At 39.8% G+C, this 16,813-nt stretch overlaps 1 protein-coding gene across 3 annotated transcripts; it reads left to right on the top strand.

Moving 5' to 3' along the window:
* Positions 1–167: 167 nt before the first annotated feature.
* On the top strand, positions 168–15,374 carry LOC102299430 (SHC-transforming protein 4). Of its 3 annotated transcripts, none has more exons than XM_005939135.3 (14): positions 168–530; positions 730–808; positions 887–1,449; positions 4,484–4,554; positions 7,868–7,928; positions 8,027–8,146; positions 8,248–8,301; positions 9,788–9,839; positions 9,936–10,062; positions 11,593–11,776; positions 12,519–12,591; positions 12,798–12,894; positions 12,993–13,140; positions 13,226–15,374. In XM_005939135.3, the coding sequence occupies exons 2-14, from the start codon at positions 757–759 to the stop codon at positions 13,388–13,390; spliced, it is 1,767 nt and encodes a 588-aa protein (XP_005939197.1). In that variant the 5' UTR covers positions 168–530; positions 730–756; the 3' UTR covers positions 13,391–15,374. The 3 variants fall into 3 exon arrangements, with proteins under 3 accessions (XP_005939197.1, XP_042083411.1, XP_042083412.1); XM_042227477.1 differs by having other exon boundaries at positions 730–812; XM_042227478.1 differs by lacking the exons at positions 168–530; positions 730–808; positions 887–1,449 and adding an exon at positions 2,934–3,240.
* Positions 15,375–16,813: the final 1,439 nt, after the last annotated feature.

Genomic DNA, 16,813 nt, shown 5'->3' with positions numbered 1-16,813 from the left:
TAAGCCAAATTAATGATAATTTATTTATAAAACATCTCTAAGGTGGAAGTCATGTTAGAAGAAAGGAATGGAGCACTGCTTCAGTGTAATACTGAGTGTGAGTGTGTGTGTGTGTGTGTGTGTGTGTGTGTGTGTGTGTATGTGCACAGCATGAGTCACCCTGCCTGCCTGTGATTGGATGGTAGTTTATGGGTGAGGGAGGAGAAAGAGAGCCTTTGGGGGCCGTCTGTCAATCTCTCCTCTGCTCCATTCACACATTCATCTGCATGCAGCGTCATGAGAGAGACAGGGGTAGTGAGCGAGATCTCATTCATAAAAAAAGAGAAAGTTCATTCATACACGCTGCACAATCCTGCTGCGCCTCAGAAAGAAAAGACAGAGGGGAGGAAAGTTGATGTGAAGGTGAAGCTGGGAGCCTGGCAACTGACTGAGAAAGTGTGTGGGTCAGTAGGATGGGGCTGTACTCTGCATGACTAGAGTGGAGCAGACTGGACTCTAGACTTAACAGGACATCCCAGAGTCCTACAGTGGTGAGTTGAATCTGCACAGCAGGATTCCCTTTGAATGATCTGACGACAGAGCGCACCCGACACAAAGATAGTTTTCAGACGCTCCTGAAACCTGATGTTATTTCTTCATCTCCTTTTACCAAAATCTTTAGTTAAAATTCCTTAATGGTGACCTGAATTTTCAAGTTTCCTTTCTTTTTTTTTTTTACATTTATTTCAGCGTTCTCCTTTGCTCTGTTTCCTGATTATGAGAGAGCAAACCTTATCCAGGTTGAAATCACAGACGGGACTCCTACCAGGCAGGTCGCTTAATCAGTACAATGAAAATCACAGTGCGGCTGATTTGATTCTGACACTTTCTTTTTCATCTTCTACAGGTATGCTGAAGCGTACTAAATACACTCGACTGCGCAACGATTCTCCAACATCTCTGGAGGAGAACCCCCAGGGAATGTTGCCCCTGAAGCAGGACCTCTGCTTAGACTCTGAATTCAGTCAGCTGGGACTTGGGATTACTACACACCACGGACCATCCACCCTGAGGGATTTCATCCCCCGCATGGCCAACATCCGACTGCAAAGCCCTATTTCCCGGCAAGGCCTAAAAGGACAGACAGACACAGCCAGAGGCAGAAGCATCAGTGCCCCTACTGACAAACCCTTGTCCAGAACAGAGTGGGGTTCAGGAAGTAATGAGAGATTTTGCACTCACGCTTCCCTCAACGCTCCCCTATCCACGGGCCAAAATCTAATCCACCCTGCTTTGCTCTGCACAAAAAGACCTATCACCCTACAACGGATGGCAAGCCTTCCTTGGACCCCTGGATATCCTCCCTGCTCACATCACAGAGGTGGTCTGTGCTGTGTGAAGATTTCCTCTGCAAAAGGTGATCGTACAGTGGTGGGGACAGGAAGCAGAGCAGTTCACCATCACATCAAGGTACCTGACCCTGCACATGTGCATGATCAGATAGAGTAAACCAACATTTTACTTGCCCAAGTAATTCATATTCTTAATTTTGTTAATGTGTGTAAAATTCTTTGTGTGTAGAAATTACCAAAATGCTGTGCAAGCTCCTTTTCTCTGTACTATGCAAGTCGTCATGACCTGAAGATATGCCAGATTTCAGCAGTGTTAAATTACTGTTTACTTAGTGCCACGGCCAAAATAAATACACACACGTGAACATGGAAAATACACATATGCATACACTCTCTGCTCTATCCACACCGTCACACTCACAGTCACTCCCCTCCTCAGTTAGAGCCTCCTATGTAGGCAGTAGTGACTCATCCTAGCTCTCTGCTTCCCTCCAGTTCAGTCCTGCTATGTGTGTGAATGCATGTGTGTGAATATATCTAGTATCAGCATGCTGTCCTAGAACAGAACCCATCTTGTCCCGATGGCAGAGGTGTGTCCACACAGGCCTGTGAGCTGACCACTGGTGGAAATGAGAATGGACTGTCTGATTGACCTCTATAAACAAGCACACACATATGTTTCTTCTGCCCGCTCAACCCACCCATGTATACATATATTGATTTAGGTCTGGTTTTTATCAATGGACTTACTCATCCTGCCTCCAGCCTATGAGGTCTGCGATACTGAATTTCCTGCCCAGTAGAAGTGGGACTCGTCATAGTGTATTTGAGCACATGGCCTGAATATTGCCTGGTTGCTTCTCTGTCTTCCTCACATCTATATAGTCTGATAAATTCAGTTACAGTCAGACACATGTCAACATTTACCTCAACTCTGAGTTGTCTGGCATTCTAATAAGCTAAAGTAAGACTGTAAAGATTGTACTGGCTACTTGTCGCATGGTTAGAATCTGCTGACAGGTCGCACATTAAAATGTAGTCACAGCTTTTACTTTCTGCTCACTTGCTTTGCTTAAAACTGCCATCTTGCTTTTGCTTTTGTAAGCTTGAGACTTACTTATTTCTTGGGTATTCCAATCAAAATTTGCTACAAAGATTTTAAAGGTTAGTTTTGGGCAGTAATAACTCAAAGTAGCAAATCACTACCTCCGCCAAGGACTGTGTGCCTGTCATTCAGTTTTAATTTTTAAATGTTATTTATAATGTTATTTGTAAGGTAAAGTCCCTACAATAATACAGAGAAAACTCCAACAACGAGCATGTACAGGAAGAAAAATTCCCTTTAAAATGGAAGAAACTACAAACTTCTTAAACTAAGAACAAATATAAATATACACAGAGTACAACATTCCCTTTAAAGTAAATACTGCACAGAGAGTGAGCTGCCTTAGCAGAGGTTTATGCTTTCAGAGGTCTTCTTGTTTTGTTTTGTTTTGCATGATTTTATCAGTCTTTGTTGTGGAAGGATTTTGACCCACTCTTCTTTGTAAGGTTGCTTCAGTTCATTGAGGTTTGTTGGCATTCGTTCATGCACAGCTCTCTTACGGTAAGTTTCCAATACAGCATTTTCTGTTGTGTTGCATTCTGGACTTTTGGTTGTTGCAGCACTTTTAGTCTTTTCTTTTTCAGCAATTCTGTTGTAGATTTGCTGCTGTCCTTGAGATCATTGTTCTGTTACTTCACCCAATTTTGTCCAAACTTTAGCTGTTGCACAGATGGCCTCATATTTGACTCCTAAATATGTTGCTATACAGAGGAGTTTATGGTTGACTCAGTGACTGCAAGGTGTTCCGGTACGTTGGCTGCAAAACAAACCCAAATCTTCACCCCTCCACAGCTGTGCTTGACAGTAGGTATGAGCTGTGTTTGCTGATATGCTGTGTTTGATTTTTGACAGTCGTTGTGCATCATGGCCACACATTTCTGCTTTGGACTTGTCTGGCCATTGTCCCTAATGTCTTGCGGTTTTTGCAGATGGAACTTTGCAAACCTAAGCCACGCTGCCATTTTATTTTTAGAGAGAAGAGGCTTTCTCTTGGCAATCACTCAGAACAAACTTGTTCAGTCCTTTTCTAATTGTACTGTCATGAACTTTAACATTTCACATCCTAACTGAGATCTGTAGAACCTGAGATGTAGCTCTTAGGTTTGCCGGGACATCCACTCCCTGGAGTGACATAGTGTTAACATAGCTGAATACTCCAGACCAGCAAACTACCAAAATGTCTGGTTTTTTAGTGGTGGTCACACTTCCAGATGATCATTTAATTAAGCGCATTTGATTAGCACCACCTGCTTACCTTCTTAATGCCAGTGGAAGCAGTTAAGGTGGAGTTAGTTTTTCAGTGTCCTGTGAAATCTCTTTAAGCATCACTTAAATAACCCTGGGGTACTTTCTTCTGAATAACTAAAATACCTTTATTTTAATAGCATGGTTATATATAACCAACAGACAAACAAAAACAACAACTCCAGTGTGTTTCAGAATACATTCTTTGAGAAGTTAAACCGATTTCAGGAAAACAATGACTTAATTTGGATATGAACTTTAAATTTCTGCTCTGCGTATCTAATTTATTGATTGTTTTCAAACTAGCATTTCCATCCCGTCTCACGTGTTCTATTACACTTTTTTTTTTAAACAAAATTCCCATTCCCAGCCACAAAACTCTAAGAATGCACATGGATGGAACTTAAATGACTTAAACACAATGCATAAAACCACTTTCTCTCTCTATCAGCTTTCTGGAACCTTCTCGAAGGCCCAGTTATTTCCATTCCTCTTGACTCGTTACAGCTATGTGTAAATCTATGTTGTCTGCCGCAAATCAGCTCATGAACTTTTCACCTTTTCTGCAGAATCATTTTCTTCCATCATAAAAACTAAAAGTGAGGATGCAATAACAGAAAATTCATGAAAAGTGACCAGACTCCTGTAAGAGTGTTGTGTTTCTTTAATCTATTTTAATTGTTGTTGAAAGTGCGCACCTCCGAGTCCTCAGGACTCTGTTGGATGTTCCTGAGACTTTTATTACTAGTATTATTATTATAATATATTTTTCCATTGTTTTTTTTTCTGTGTGTTTTTCTAGTACATGGGTAGTGTGGAAGTGACCCAGTCCATGAGAACCCTTGACTTTGATACAAGAATGCAAGTTACACGGTAGGAGGTCCTCTCTGCACCCCTTTCTAACAAACACAAACAAACACAAATACGAATATATACATCTAATGATATAATACATGAACGTATAATACATGCAACATAATCCTGACTGCAGGGGAATGCCATATATGGATTAGGTGCTGTTTCACTTGCACACAGATGAGGAAAAAAAGTGAGCAAAATTGCTTTATCCTGAACTCATTTAACATATATTTGCCAAGCTAACCATGTGTAGCTTATTTCAAAAATGTTTCAAAGAGGGAAATCAAATTAAATGTATAATATTTCATAAACGGGGCTTTCTCCTCATCATTTGATATTGAAATCCTAGTGCAGGATGCCATAACACAGCCCTCTCTGTTTACAGAAGCGCTGTTGAATGATGGAGCAGAAAATCCAATTAGATGAATTTCCTCCTAATGATCCCTCAGTCTTATTAAAAGAGAGAGAGGGAGACAAACCTCAATCCAATTCTTACAATGTGTTTTCAAGAAGAAAAACGGTCTTCCTGGAAATCAGCATTGCTTCCTAGGTAGTGGGATGTTCCATTCGTGCGCGTGGGGGTGTTTTTTTGCTTTGCCCTCGCTGACCCAAGCGTCAGAGATACAATCTCAGCTCAGATTGACTTGATAAAAAAAAGAAACATACCAGGAATATTTTGAAGTGTTACTGCTTTAACACTGCAGATGGAAGTTTGTGATCAGCTATTCTAGTTATGTTTTTTTTGTTGTTGTTCTTCTGTAATTTTTTCTTCACTACAGTGATTATTGCAAGTTATCCTTAAAAGAAGGATTTATAAGTTACAAGAAAACTGAATTTGTAAAAAGCTAAAAGCAAATTAACAAAAACAACATCTTGCAACTAGTTAGACTTCTTAAAAATAAAGATGAGGAGGATTTCGTAACACTGTAAAAGACCACGTGGGCAATGGCAAGCAGCGCAACAATTTAATAATGTTTCTAAATGCAAAATTGCAAAGAATTGGAAGATTTCATCATATCATTAAAAGATTCCAAGAATCCAGAGAGACATTGGCGAAGGACAAGGCCAAAAACCAATATTGAAAGGGTGTGATCTTCAAGACCTCAGGCAGCACTGCATTAAAAATAGACAATACACAGATTTTATAGTGGAAATCCATGTGTGGGCAGCTGAAACTCACTGCTAGTGTAGACAGTTTGTGTCCTGGTCCACAAATGCAAATTGAAAATATGCCATACAATTAAAAACAAACTAAGAAACAAACAAAAGCAGTTTAAAAAAAAAAAGATCCATAAAGGCCGCTACTGTACCTTCTTTAAGCCAAAGCTCATTTAAGATGGAGCGCAGATCACCTGCCTCCATCTCACCCTCCATCCTCCTTTGTCATACCAATCTGCATGTCCTCCTTCACTACATCCCTGAAACTTCTCTGCAGTCTTCCTCTTTTCCTCCTGCCTGCAGCTCTATCTTCAATATCCAGGATATCCGCTATACCTGCCCTCTACTCTCAGTACACATTGCAATGTTGTCTGGAAACAGTGTAGTCCACAGAGACTCCTGCCTGACCTCATCTGTCAACCTGTGCGTCATCACTGCAACCTCAGGTCTCAGAGCTGATCCCTGATGTAATCCCATCCCAACCTTGAACCCGTTTTTCCCTCCAGCTGCACACCTCACCACTGTTTCGCTGTCTAACCTGCTGCACATCCTTTCCAGCTCCATCTCTCTGCCTCTGCCAATTTATACAAGTTTTTGAATCTTGCATACAACTCAGTATAAGCCTTTTCCTTTGCCTTTTTTTACTTCTCTCTTTCCTCCCAGTGCTGCTGTCCAATTTCTTATTTCCCCGATATCCCACTTTTTCTTTGCTAATCTATTCCTTGGAATATTTTCCTGTACTTCCTCATTCCACCACCAGGTCTCCTCGTCCTCTATCCTCCATCCAGAGAATACACCAAAGACCTTTTTTGGACTTTCCCTAAGTACTACAGCTGTTCCATTTCCTGTCATCTGGTACCTCTTCTCAACCGACCAACTCTTTCAACATTCTTCTTTCTTTCTTTCTTTCTCATTTAATCCTTGGCTCTGTCTTCACAAACGCTTTTTCTTGATTTCCAAAGTAATCATTCAGACTACTAACCAATGCTGCCTGGCACATTCTCTCCTGCCACCACCCTGCAGTCTCCTATCTCTTTCAGGTTGCAGCTTTTGCATAAGATGTAGTCCACCTGTGTTCATCTTCTTCCACTTATATACATTACCCTATGTTCCTCTCTTTTGTTGAAGTACATGTTTACCACAGAATATTAACCAAAAATTCAGAAAAAGTTATTAATTGACTTGCATGTAATTGAGTGAAATAAGTATTTAATCACCCAGCCAGAATTCTTGCTCCTACGATTAGCTGTGTGCACATGTAACACACAGATTACAATCAATTACGGATACTCCTGATCTCATCTTGTTACGGACAAGACCAAATACCTGTCAATGGACATCAGGGACAAGATTTTAGACCAGCACAAAGATGGAATGGGCTACAAGACCATCAGCAAGAAGCTCAGTGTGAAGGTGACAACTCTTGCTGCGATTATTCAGAAATGGAAGAAGTTTAAAATGACCGTCAGTTGCCCCTGGTCTGCAGCTCCATGCAAGATCTTACCTCACAGGGTGAGGATGATCCTGAGAAAGATGGCGAATCAGCTCAAAACTACACTGGAGGAGCTTGTTAATAATCCTAAGACACTTGGGACCGCAGTCACCAAGAACACTGTTAGGAACACACTGCGATATGCAGTGGATTGAAGTCTTGCAGCACATGCTTAACAAGGCACATGAACAGGCTCGTATTAAGTGAACATTTAGATGATTCAGAGAAGGACTGGGAGAAAGTGCTGAGATTGGGGGAAGAGAAATGCTGAGCATGTGTGCAAACTTAGTGACCAACTACACGAAATGTCTTATCAGTGTGCATGCCAACAAGGGTTTCTCCACCAAGTACTAAGTCATGTTTGGCTTTTGAATCAAATACTCACAGCGACATGCAGATAAAAGGATACCTTTTGTGTAATATGTTGGGGTTTTTTTGGTTGTGTGTACTAAATGTACTCCAAAACTAAAGTAATAAAGTATTGCATTTGAGTAAGTATATTTGGTTACATTCTTCCAGCAGTGCATGTATATGTGCTTTCTGTAGTGTAGTTTTCTTCCTCTCACATGCACATCACATGTCCGCAGGGCACACCAGATCACATACAAAGGTATCTCTGTGTTACTGTGTGCATGTGCTTATGTACATGCTGATCTGTGTCTATGTGTTTGTGTGCAGAGAGGCAATCAGCAGACTTTGTGCGAGGACATTGCTCAAAACAGCAGTGAAAACTAAAAGGGTAAGGCTTGTGTGCGCAGACAGGCACACACTCATACTCACACACTCTCTCTTTCTGCCACGTTCAGCTGGAATAACAGTGGTTTTTGTCATCATTAGCCTGTTTGCAAGGGACTGTCTTCTGTTCTGGGTCAGACAAACCTGCAGTTTTCTGGAAGAAGGATCATCCTCACTGTCTCCACCGACAGTATGACTCTAATCGCTGCCTCGTCCTTACAGGTGACAGTGTCAGCATGTTAAACCCCATCAAAACAGCCTCATGTCAGGTTTACTGCCAAACCTATCTGCTATTGTATCATTTCCTCTTTTCTCTTTCACAGAAGATTGCCCACCACCCCATGCAGACCATTTCATTTGCCTCCGGTGGAGATTCAGTATGTTCATATTCTCAAATCTTTCCCCTTGTACACGTTGATGATCAGATAGGGACACAAACAGGGTAGCAAGAGCACAATCACACACACAGTGAGTAATTTGATTTAGTCTGATTATTGCATTGGTGTACTACCATTTATGGAGGATTAAATCATTTCCTGCCTCAACTCTTGATCATTCTGCTCTTTTAATTAGTGGTACAAGGTCAGGATCTGAAAGCATGCTACAAATGAAACTTCAGACTTTGGCAAAAATGTCTAAACATTCCCTTGTGATTAATTTTAATGAATATGATTTATGCAAAGAACCTCTGATATTCAACAGTATATTATCCCCAGCATTCAGAGTGTGCTGGGGGTATACTGACCTTTATTTTGTTCAATTTAATTTGGATTCTTCATTCTTGGGAGTGTGTCACGTGAATGTTTTGCCTGTTTCAGAAGCGAAGCCTTCCAGAAAAGTTTGACAACCACCTCCTTAAGTGTTTAAAGCTTGTTGGTACTATATAAAAGAGCTGGCAAATATAAAGAAAAAATTTTATTTGATGGGTTATTTCTGCTAGAACTGTAGCAGTGATTAATCATGTGACTGCTTGTGAGTTTTCTCTTAAGGATTACTCTTTCAAGTCTGAGTCATTTAATAAATGTGTCTGTTTACGGTTTTACCCTTAATTTGGCTCATTGTAAAACTCTTGAATGTAATTCTTGTGCTAATTAATTGCTAAAGGCGACAAATCATGAAATCCTTTGCTGTGACTTATGCACTCATCAGAGCTAACTGCCTTCATCATCTTTACACCTTGCCAAGCGCTTATCAGACTAATTACTCAGGTCTATTCTTCTTAATTTGTTTCCCTCTGTGCGCACATATATCCACATGACAGGATTCAAGTTATTTGGCCTGAGTGAAAATTTCCTGTGCCCTAAAAATGTGTGTAATGAACATAAAAATCAATGCAGATCTGTCTGTAGGGCATGTGGTTATTAGCTGCTGTCTAGGTCAAACTGCATTTTGATTGGCCTTTTAGTTCAAACACAGATTCACTACAAATCATGTGCAGAAATATACACTGACTAAAGATGAGAGAAAATAAGAATGCTAGTTACTCTCTGGGAAAGACAACACCAGCAAAGCTGTGGATGGGATTATAGCTCACTGTTTTTAATTAATTAGCCATACTAATCTTGTAGTGTGCTCTAAGCCTCTGCTCAGCTGGCTTGGGCACATGAAAGATAGCAAAGGGGAATTAAATTCAGTCTGACACAGAAGCTTTATGGTGAACCATATTCAGCTTACTGTGCTCTTGTATTAGGCTGAACTCTTCAGACGAAGCGTACACGTGGATGAGCATTAACTGAAAATAATGGGTGAAAATATAAATATAAATTGAGCTTTCCACATGGAAAAAGTCTATCGAGTCATTTTTTGCATTTATAATTTATAATCATGCCTTTTATTGTGTTTTTTCTCTCAATTTGTTTACAGGACATGGCAGATTACATTGCTTATGTAGCTAAAGACCTTGCCAATGACAGAGGTATGAGAGAGAGTTTGCTTTGAGCTGGCCTTACACTCAAATTTCAATTTACTGATTGTTATGAAAATAATGTTTGACTTTTGCTCTCTATGGCAGCCTGTCACATCCTGGAGTGTCCCGAGGGTCAAGCCAATGAGGTTATCAACAGCATCGGTCAGGCCTTTGAGACGCGCTTCCGCCACCTTCTCAGCCAGACACCATCGGTCCTGTCCACCAGTTCCAGGTTATAGCTCTTACATGTATATATATTATATATTATTATATATATATATATTATATATATGTATATATATATATATATATATATATAAAATATTATAGTATATTATGGATTTGCTATTAAATATAGAAACAATATTATGCAGTATTTACTGTATGGGGCAGGGATAGTGGTGGTGGCCCCATGATCGGAAGGTCGGGAGTTCGAAATCCACTGAACAGCTACCCTGAGGTACTCCTGAGCAAGTTACCATCCCTACACACTGCTCCCCGGGCGCCCAATGGCTGCCCACTGCTTCACAGAGTGTATGGGTTAAATGCAGAGAGGAATTTCCCCACGGGGATCAATAAATATTATTATTATTAATATTATGTCAGTGACTCTGAGTGAATTCATATGTACATATAAGTATAGCTGAATATATGTGTATATGTATGATTGTATATAGTGCTATAAGTATTGGCCCCCGTCCTGATGTTTGCATATTTGTTACATTTAAATGCTTCAGATCAACAAATAAATTTTAATATGAGACAGAGAACCATAATCAATACAAAATGCAGTTTTTAAATGATACGTTTGGTTTATTAGGGCTAAAAGCTATCTGAACCTACTGGGCCTTTGTGAAAAAGTAATTGCCCTCTAAATGTAATAACAGGTTGTGCCACCCTTGGCGACAAGAACTGCAATCAAGCACTCATGATAACTAGAATAACTGAGGTGTGGAGGAATTTTGGCCCACTCTTCTTAGAAGAATTGTTTTAATTCAGACATACTGTTCATGTTAAACAAGCATGATTTATGCTTAAGTATCTCAATCAGATCATTTTGGCCTAATGAAAGTCCAGACTTTGAATAACCCATCAATATTTTTTTGAACCATTCGGCGTTGGACTTTATGGTCTGTTGAAAAAACCAAAGCGTCATTAAGCTTCAGGGCACAAATTGATGTCCAAACGTTCTCCTTCAGGTATTTCTGCTAGAGAGCAGAATTCATGGTTCCAGCAGTTTCAGCAAGTCCTCCTGAAGCAGCAACGCAGCCTCAGACCACTACACTACCACCGACATGTTTGGGGCACAAACCTTCCACAAAGTTCAGCTTTATCTCATCGGGCCACAGAATATTTTTCCAAAAGTCTTGGGGGTCATCAAGATGCTAATTGGCAAATGTGAGATGAGCCTGTGTGCCTTCCACTCCTGGGAAGGTTCACCACTATCTCTCACTATCTCACCCGGATATATGTAAATTAGTTTGTTTATCGGTTGTTTTTGAGATCTTTTAGCCTGTTTCACTTTGTCAGACCAGGTTCTATTTAGGTGATTTGTTGATTCAGCAGGTCTGGCGGTAATCAGGCCTGGGCAAGTGAAACTGAACCCAGGTTTCAAAAAAATGTCATTAATTATGGTTAATTCATGGTTTAGCAAGGGAAGGCATATCAGGCATATCAGGGTATCTTTATCTGATATTAAAATGTATGTCTTTTCTGTCCTTCCTTCCTTCTACCAATACCTCAACACTATGTGTATATTCAGACCGGCACTGAGAATCTGTCACAAATGGTGCCCAGAAGAGTTAATAATAAACCAAAAGGCAAACCGGGAAGGAGAATTCAGTGAACACCGTGACTACTACAATGTGAACCCAGGAGACCCAGGTGGAATAAAAGACTTTCAGGTCACAGAAGAGGAGAGCAAAGAAGATGCTAACATTCACAGGGTAAGACTTACCTGTAACACCAAAGCACTAATAATTTACAGTCACTTGAGTTTGTGTATATAAGGACAGGACCTTGAACACAATTTGTTCAGAAAGAAAAGTTCCCATTGTTGTTGTAAAAGCTTAAAACCACATCTCTTGGTGCTTTTCAGCATTTTTAAAGTGGTCGACTAGCATGAATACAGTTTAGTTTTTGATAGTGTTATGTCATAGCTTGTCACATTACAATTTGAAACATAATTATGTTGCAATGCATGAGACTGCATTATTTAAACTTATATTGTATAGGATGTACTGTAGACTATAATCACATCTATGGACTAAGTTCACAAACTTAGCATTGGCTAAAAGTTTTAGCATTTAGCCAACAGATAAGCTGGATCTGATTACTTTGTAGTAATCGCTGTAAATGCTGAAATGCTTTTCCAGGAGACTTTGTAACTTATACAAGGTCATTTTTAAATGGCAGCCAAAACGTGTTTTTTTTTGTGAAGAAATACAGAAATGATGTTGTTGAGCACAAATGTTGATCCCAGAGGAGAAACACTTGAGCTACTTCTCACCAAACATCACCTCACAAGTTTTCTTCACTTCCCAGAATTACCAGATGATAATTTCCTGTCATGACTGCTCATCTCTAAAATGTTACCAGCGCAGTTGCCCCTAAACACACACACACGTTCAAACGTGCACAGCCAACAATATGTGTCTGGTGTGTATGACTCATGGTGTGCCATTGCAGGTCTGTTTCCCTCGGCCTGTTTCCCTTTATGAGAACTGCTCCATCACAGATGAGACTCCAGCTCCACCTGCAGGTGAAAATCAACTGCGTTATCCGAGTCCAGTTTCGAGTTTGTCCCTCAAGTACAATTATGACTTCTATGCCTCTATGATTCAGAGGAAACTGTACTTTACTTTAACTTGATTATTAAAAATCAAATAAAGTGAGCAGTGCTTCAATTGGGGTTTAAAGCTGTTGCTTTTCAACTGTTGTTTTCTTCCTCTATCTAATCTCCATCAGATTTAGAGCAGTCTGAGATCAATATTGAACAACGCTCTTTGCTCACTGAGACGCGGGTCCAGAAGCTGATCCAGGAAGAAGGATGGTTCCACGGCAGGTTGGTAATCAATATCTGTTTGACTATGAGTGATGCGTCAAAATGCTGCTAATTCCAAGGTCATTCTCTCCCGTGGAATTTTGTTTGTTTCATCCCAGGTTGGGAAGAGAGCAGGCGGAGTCGCTTCTCACCTGTAGCGGAGATTTCCTGGTCAGAGAGAGCAGCTCTGCTGCCGGTCAGTATGTACTCAGCGGTATGGAGGGAGCTACTGTGCGACACCTACTGCTGGTTGATCCACATGGACAGGTACAGCTCTGCTGGTGGAATTCAAATATCGTTTAAAGAAGAGAAAGAAAGCAACTTTTAAGCATATTTTCCATTTATTGACCAGGTGCGGACCCGTGATCAGGTGTTTCTGAGCGTTGGCCACCTGGTGCGATTCCACATGGAGAATCAGATGCCCATTGTTGCTGGAAGCAGCGAGCTGTGCCTGAAACAGCCGATCCTGCAAACACACAAACATTCACAGACTGCCAGATGCATGGTCTTGAATTAGCAGTGGTTTTTGAGATGAAACACAGAGAGGCCTAGCAACAACAAAAAGAAGAAGAAGAACTTTTAAACCTTTAAACACTTTCAGCTGCCTCAAGAGAAGAGCACCCCTGGACATAATTTCCAGTGAGCTGTGATCATTTTTCCAAACTGTTGGGACAATTTTGCATTATTTGCCCATTATATTATTTACTGTGTGTTTTGTTTTTTGTTTGAGTAAACTCTCAAGTCACTGCTTGTGCCTGTATTGAGAACAGCCTTTGGCCTGCAGAACATCCTGTCTCGCTCTCAGGCAGTTTGCTATTATTTACTCAGTGTCTCAACACAGTCTCTGGTGTTGGCAGGAAATAACCAGAATGTTGGCAGGCTTTCCAAATCCTTTTCTATATACTATATTTGTCTCGTGCTCATTAGTTTTGATTTTCTTTTGTTTTCGTTCCCACTTTCCATGCTTAACTTGAGAAAAATAACTTTTCATCCCACTTGTTTGTTGCATACTGAATATGAAACTGCAGTGGTCTTTGTATCTAGAAGCCCCATTTAGGTCCACATTACATGTGGTTAAACACATCTTTGGTTCTTTTACACAAGTGATTAAATCGGATTTTGTTGGTGATTTATTTGACGTTAAACCTCTAACCAGAATAACAGAACTTTGTTTTGAAATCGTGTTGCAGTCCATCCAAGAGTTCCAGTCAATTCACGCCATAACAAAAAGATATCAAACTAATGGAATTAGCTTCGAGTGACTAGGGATTGTACCACAAAATAAACAGTTCCTCACAACATTGCCCACATTATTGTTCAATTTAGAAAAGCTAAAAGCATTCAGATGTCATTGTATTCACGATAACATTTAACTGAATAACTTGGCTGTATTGAAATTTTCTTTTTTTCCCCCATTTACTACAAAAACCTTAGATACCCTGCATAATTATGAGTTGTTATACACATACAGTCACCAACCCCTTCGTCATGCATGTAGACATTCCCAGGATGACGATGACGTTTAAATTGAGGATCAGAATGGGAAAGAAAGATGATTTAAGTAACTTTGAATGTGGTGTGGTTATTTTTGTCAGATGGGCTGATCTTATTATTTCAGAATAATACGACCAGCTGACTCACCGAGATTCTAGTGGATTGGGAGATTCACATTGTGGATATGCAGCTGACAAATCGTCACATCCACATGTACATATAGTGATTTTGAATCATATTGGCATGCCATCCTATCAGGTCAATATGGATCAAACTCCCTGAGGAATCTTTCCAGCACCTTGTTGAATCGGTTCCATGAAGAATTAAAGCAGTTCTGAAGGTAAAAGAAGAAGAAGAAAAGTTGATGTTATGGATGATTCATCTTCTGTACTTCATGGGCTGAGCTCACATGGTGAAGCTTGAAAGCAATAGCCAATAAAATGTATTATTATTATTTCGTAAACTCCATGTTTAGGATCAGCATGGTAATTGCAACTTTGTGCAACAATTTTAAAGATTCTGGCTGTTTTATTGAACATGATTAGGTTTGGCCTTGGGAGTTTTGCTCTGTTTCATTAGTTTACAAAATTTAAACACTACCAGCTTTTTGATTGTGATAGATAAAAAAGAAACATGGAGAAAAAAAATTCCCTTGCATTTCAAATAAGTGGCCTCAAATGATTTGGACTAAAGTGGACAGAATTGAGCCCGACTTTGAAGTAAACCCCAAAACATCAGATCCTAGTCAAAAGGTGTGAATATCAAACCATTAATCGCATTATCAAAAACACTGTAGCGTATTTATTTAACACATTATTACATATTCAGAGAAGAGCTTTGAATGCCTTTCTAGAAGCCTGGAGAACTATTCCTGAAGACTGGTTAAAGAAACGACAAAAAGGCTGTCTAAGTTTTTACCTTATGTACTATATTTCCATGTATAGTTGCAGATCTTTCAATAAATCCATTAACTTACTTTCCACTTGGAAAATATAAAGAAATCAACATTTTTACACAATGTGTGTTTCTTAAAAGTCATTATCATTTTATTTTGAATTTTGCATATAATATCTAATTATTTCTTCTTTACTGAAAGAAAAAAAAAGGATGTTTCACTGCATCCATGTTTCACAGGATATTTCACACCACAAGGTGGCGCTATCAGTCTTTACAAGAGCTCTTCATCCTATACTATACCAGCACATTTTCCCCTGATTGGTCAAATAGATCTGGATAGTTTTCTAAAACTGTATCTCCATTTAATCTTATATGCAATATAAAGCAAATTCACAAGAGCTAAATACAAAGAGTGAAACCTTTTTGCATTTCAGTGTCTGTTTTAATGATATTCACACAGATGTGTCTGAAAAATCAGTGAAAATAGCTGGTAATAAACAGCCTATAACAACAACTGCAGCGCTGCTCCCTCAGATTTCAGCACCCTGTCACTTATAGATTTCGGTGTAGTAAAAAGAAAATGACTGTATGCTCAAAGTATGCAGTGGACTGTTTGGGGCTGTGCTGCCCTCTCAGAGAGACTTGGAGGGTCTCACCCACACTAATCACCTTCAGCACTGTTTGCCAGGCTGAGACTGAGGAACAACTGGTGGTTGATGGGTAAATAAACTGCTCTGCCAATAACCGAGAGAAAAGCGACAAACACTGATAGGATATCTAAAGAACAGCAACACTCGAAGCCTTTTGTTCGGTAACTCTTTTGGATGTTATCACAGAACCTACATGCCATTTAACTTCCCACAATTCTTGGTAAAGAACAGGAAATGAACACACTTGAAATATTGTCCCCGTGTTTTCCTGAACACTTTATGCAGAAGGTAAATGTAATAATGATATCTGCGTCATTTGATACAGTCAGTAAACAGGGAGGGACTGAATGCATCTCTGTCCAAACAAACAAAAAAAAAAATCAGATATCATCTTTTAATATGAATGCTGTCACAAGGGTGAAATTAAATAATTTTACAACCAAGAAATGCGGTTTTCCTGCTTCGCTCATGCCCATGTGGATTCTCTCTGAGTCACACGGACCTCACCCAGAACAACTCACCAAAAACAACAATGACCTAGTGTGTGATGCCATTCTTTCAGACTTGTGAGGCCTGGTGAGGGTCACATGTTGTCAAACTTGCGAGGTCACCATTTGACCTCTGGCCCCTAGCTTGCAAAGCTGCGGAGTGTAACTGTACAAGACAGTCAATTTATCAGACTGGTGTTGATAATTTGAACAAAGGAAATGCTTGTCTATAGATAACCCTCGACTCTTGGACTCTTGAGCAGGATAAAAGCATACTTTTACTCTGATATAAAAAGAAATTTGGCACTTTCAGTGAAAGGCAGTAATTTTAAGTGACTTCAAAGACACCGATGATATTTCAGTTAGAAAAAAAGAAGGTTGGACATTCAACATTTTAATAGATATATGATC

The sequence above is a fragment of the Haplochromis burtoni genome, unplaced genomic scaffold (genome assembly GCF_018398535.1).
Source record: "Haplochromis burtoni strain Fernald_Lab_line unplaced genomic scaffold, NCSU_Asbu1 Contig_263, whole genome shotgun sequence".
NCBI lineage: Eukaryota > Metazoa > Chordata > Actinopteri > Cichliformes > Cichlidae > Haplochromis > Haplochromis burtoni.
Note: the sequence above shows the minus strand (reverse complement) of the source record. Positions and strands in the feature narration are given on the sequence as shown.

What these genes read in the sequence shown, in the direction of transcription:
- LOC102299430 (XM_005939135.3), top strand. Translation starts at nt 757, where the DNA reads ATGAGAGAGCAAACCTTATCCAGGTTGAAATCACAGACGGGACTCCTA. An exon ending in TTGCCTCCGGTGGAGATTCA is followed by an intron (nt 8,302 to 9,787) that starts GTATGTTCATAT and finishes ATTTGTTTACAG; the next exon opens with GACATGGCAGATTACATTGC. An exon ending in GAAGGATGGTTCCACGGCAG is followed by an intron (nt 12,895 to 12,992) that starts GTTGGTAATCAA and finishes GTTTCATCCCAG; the next exon opens with GTTGGGAAGAGAGCAGGCGG.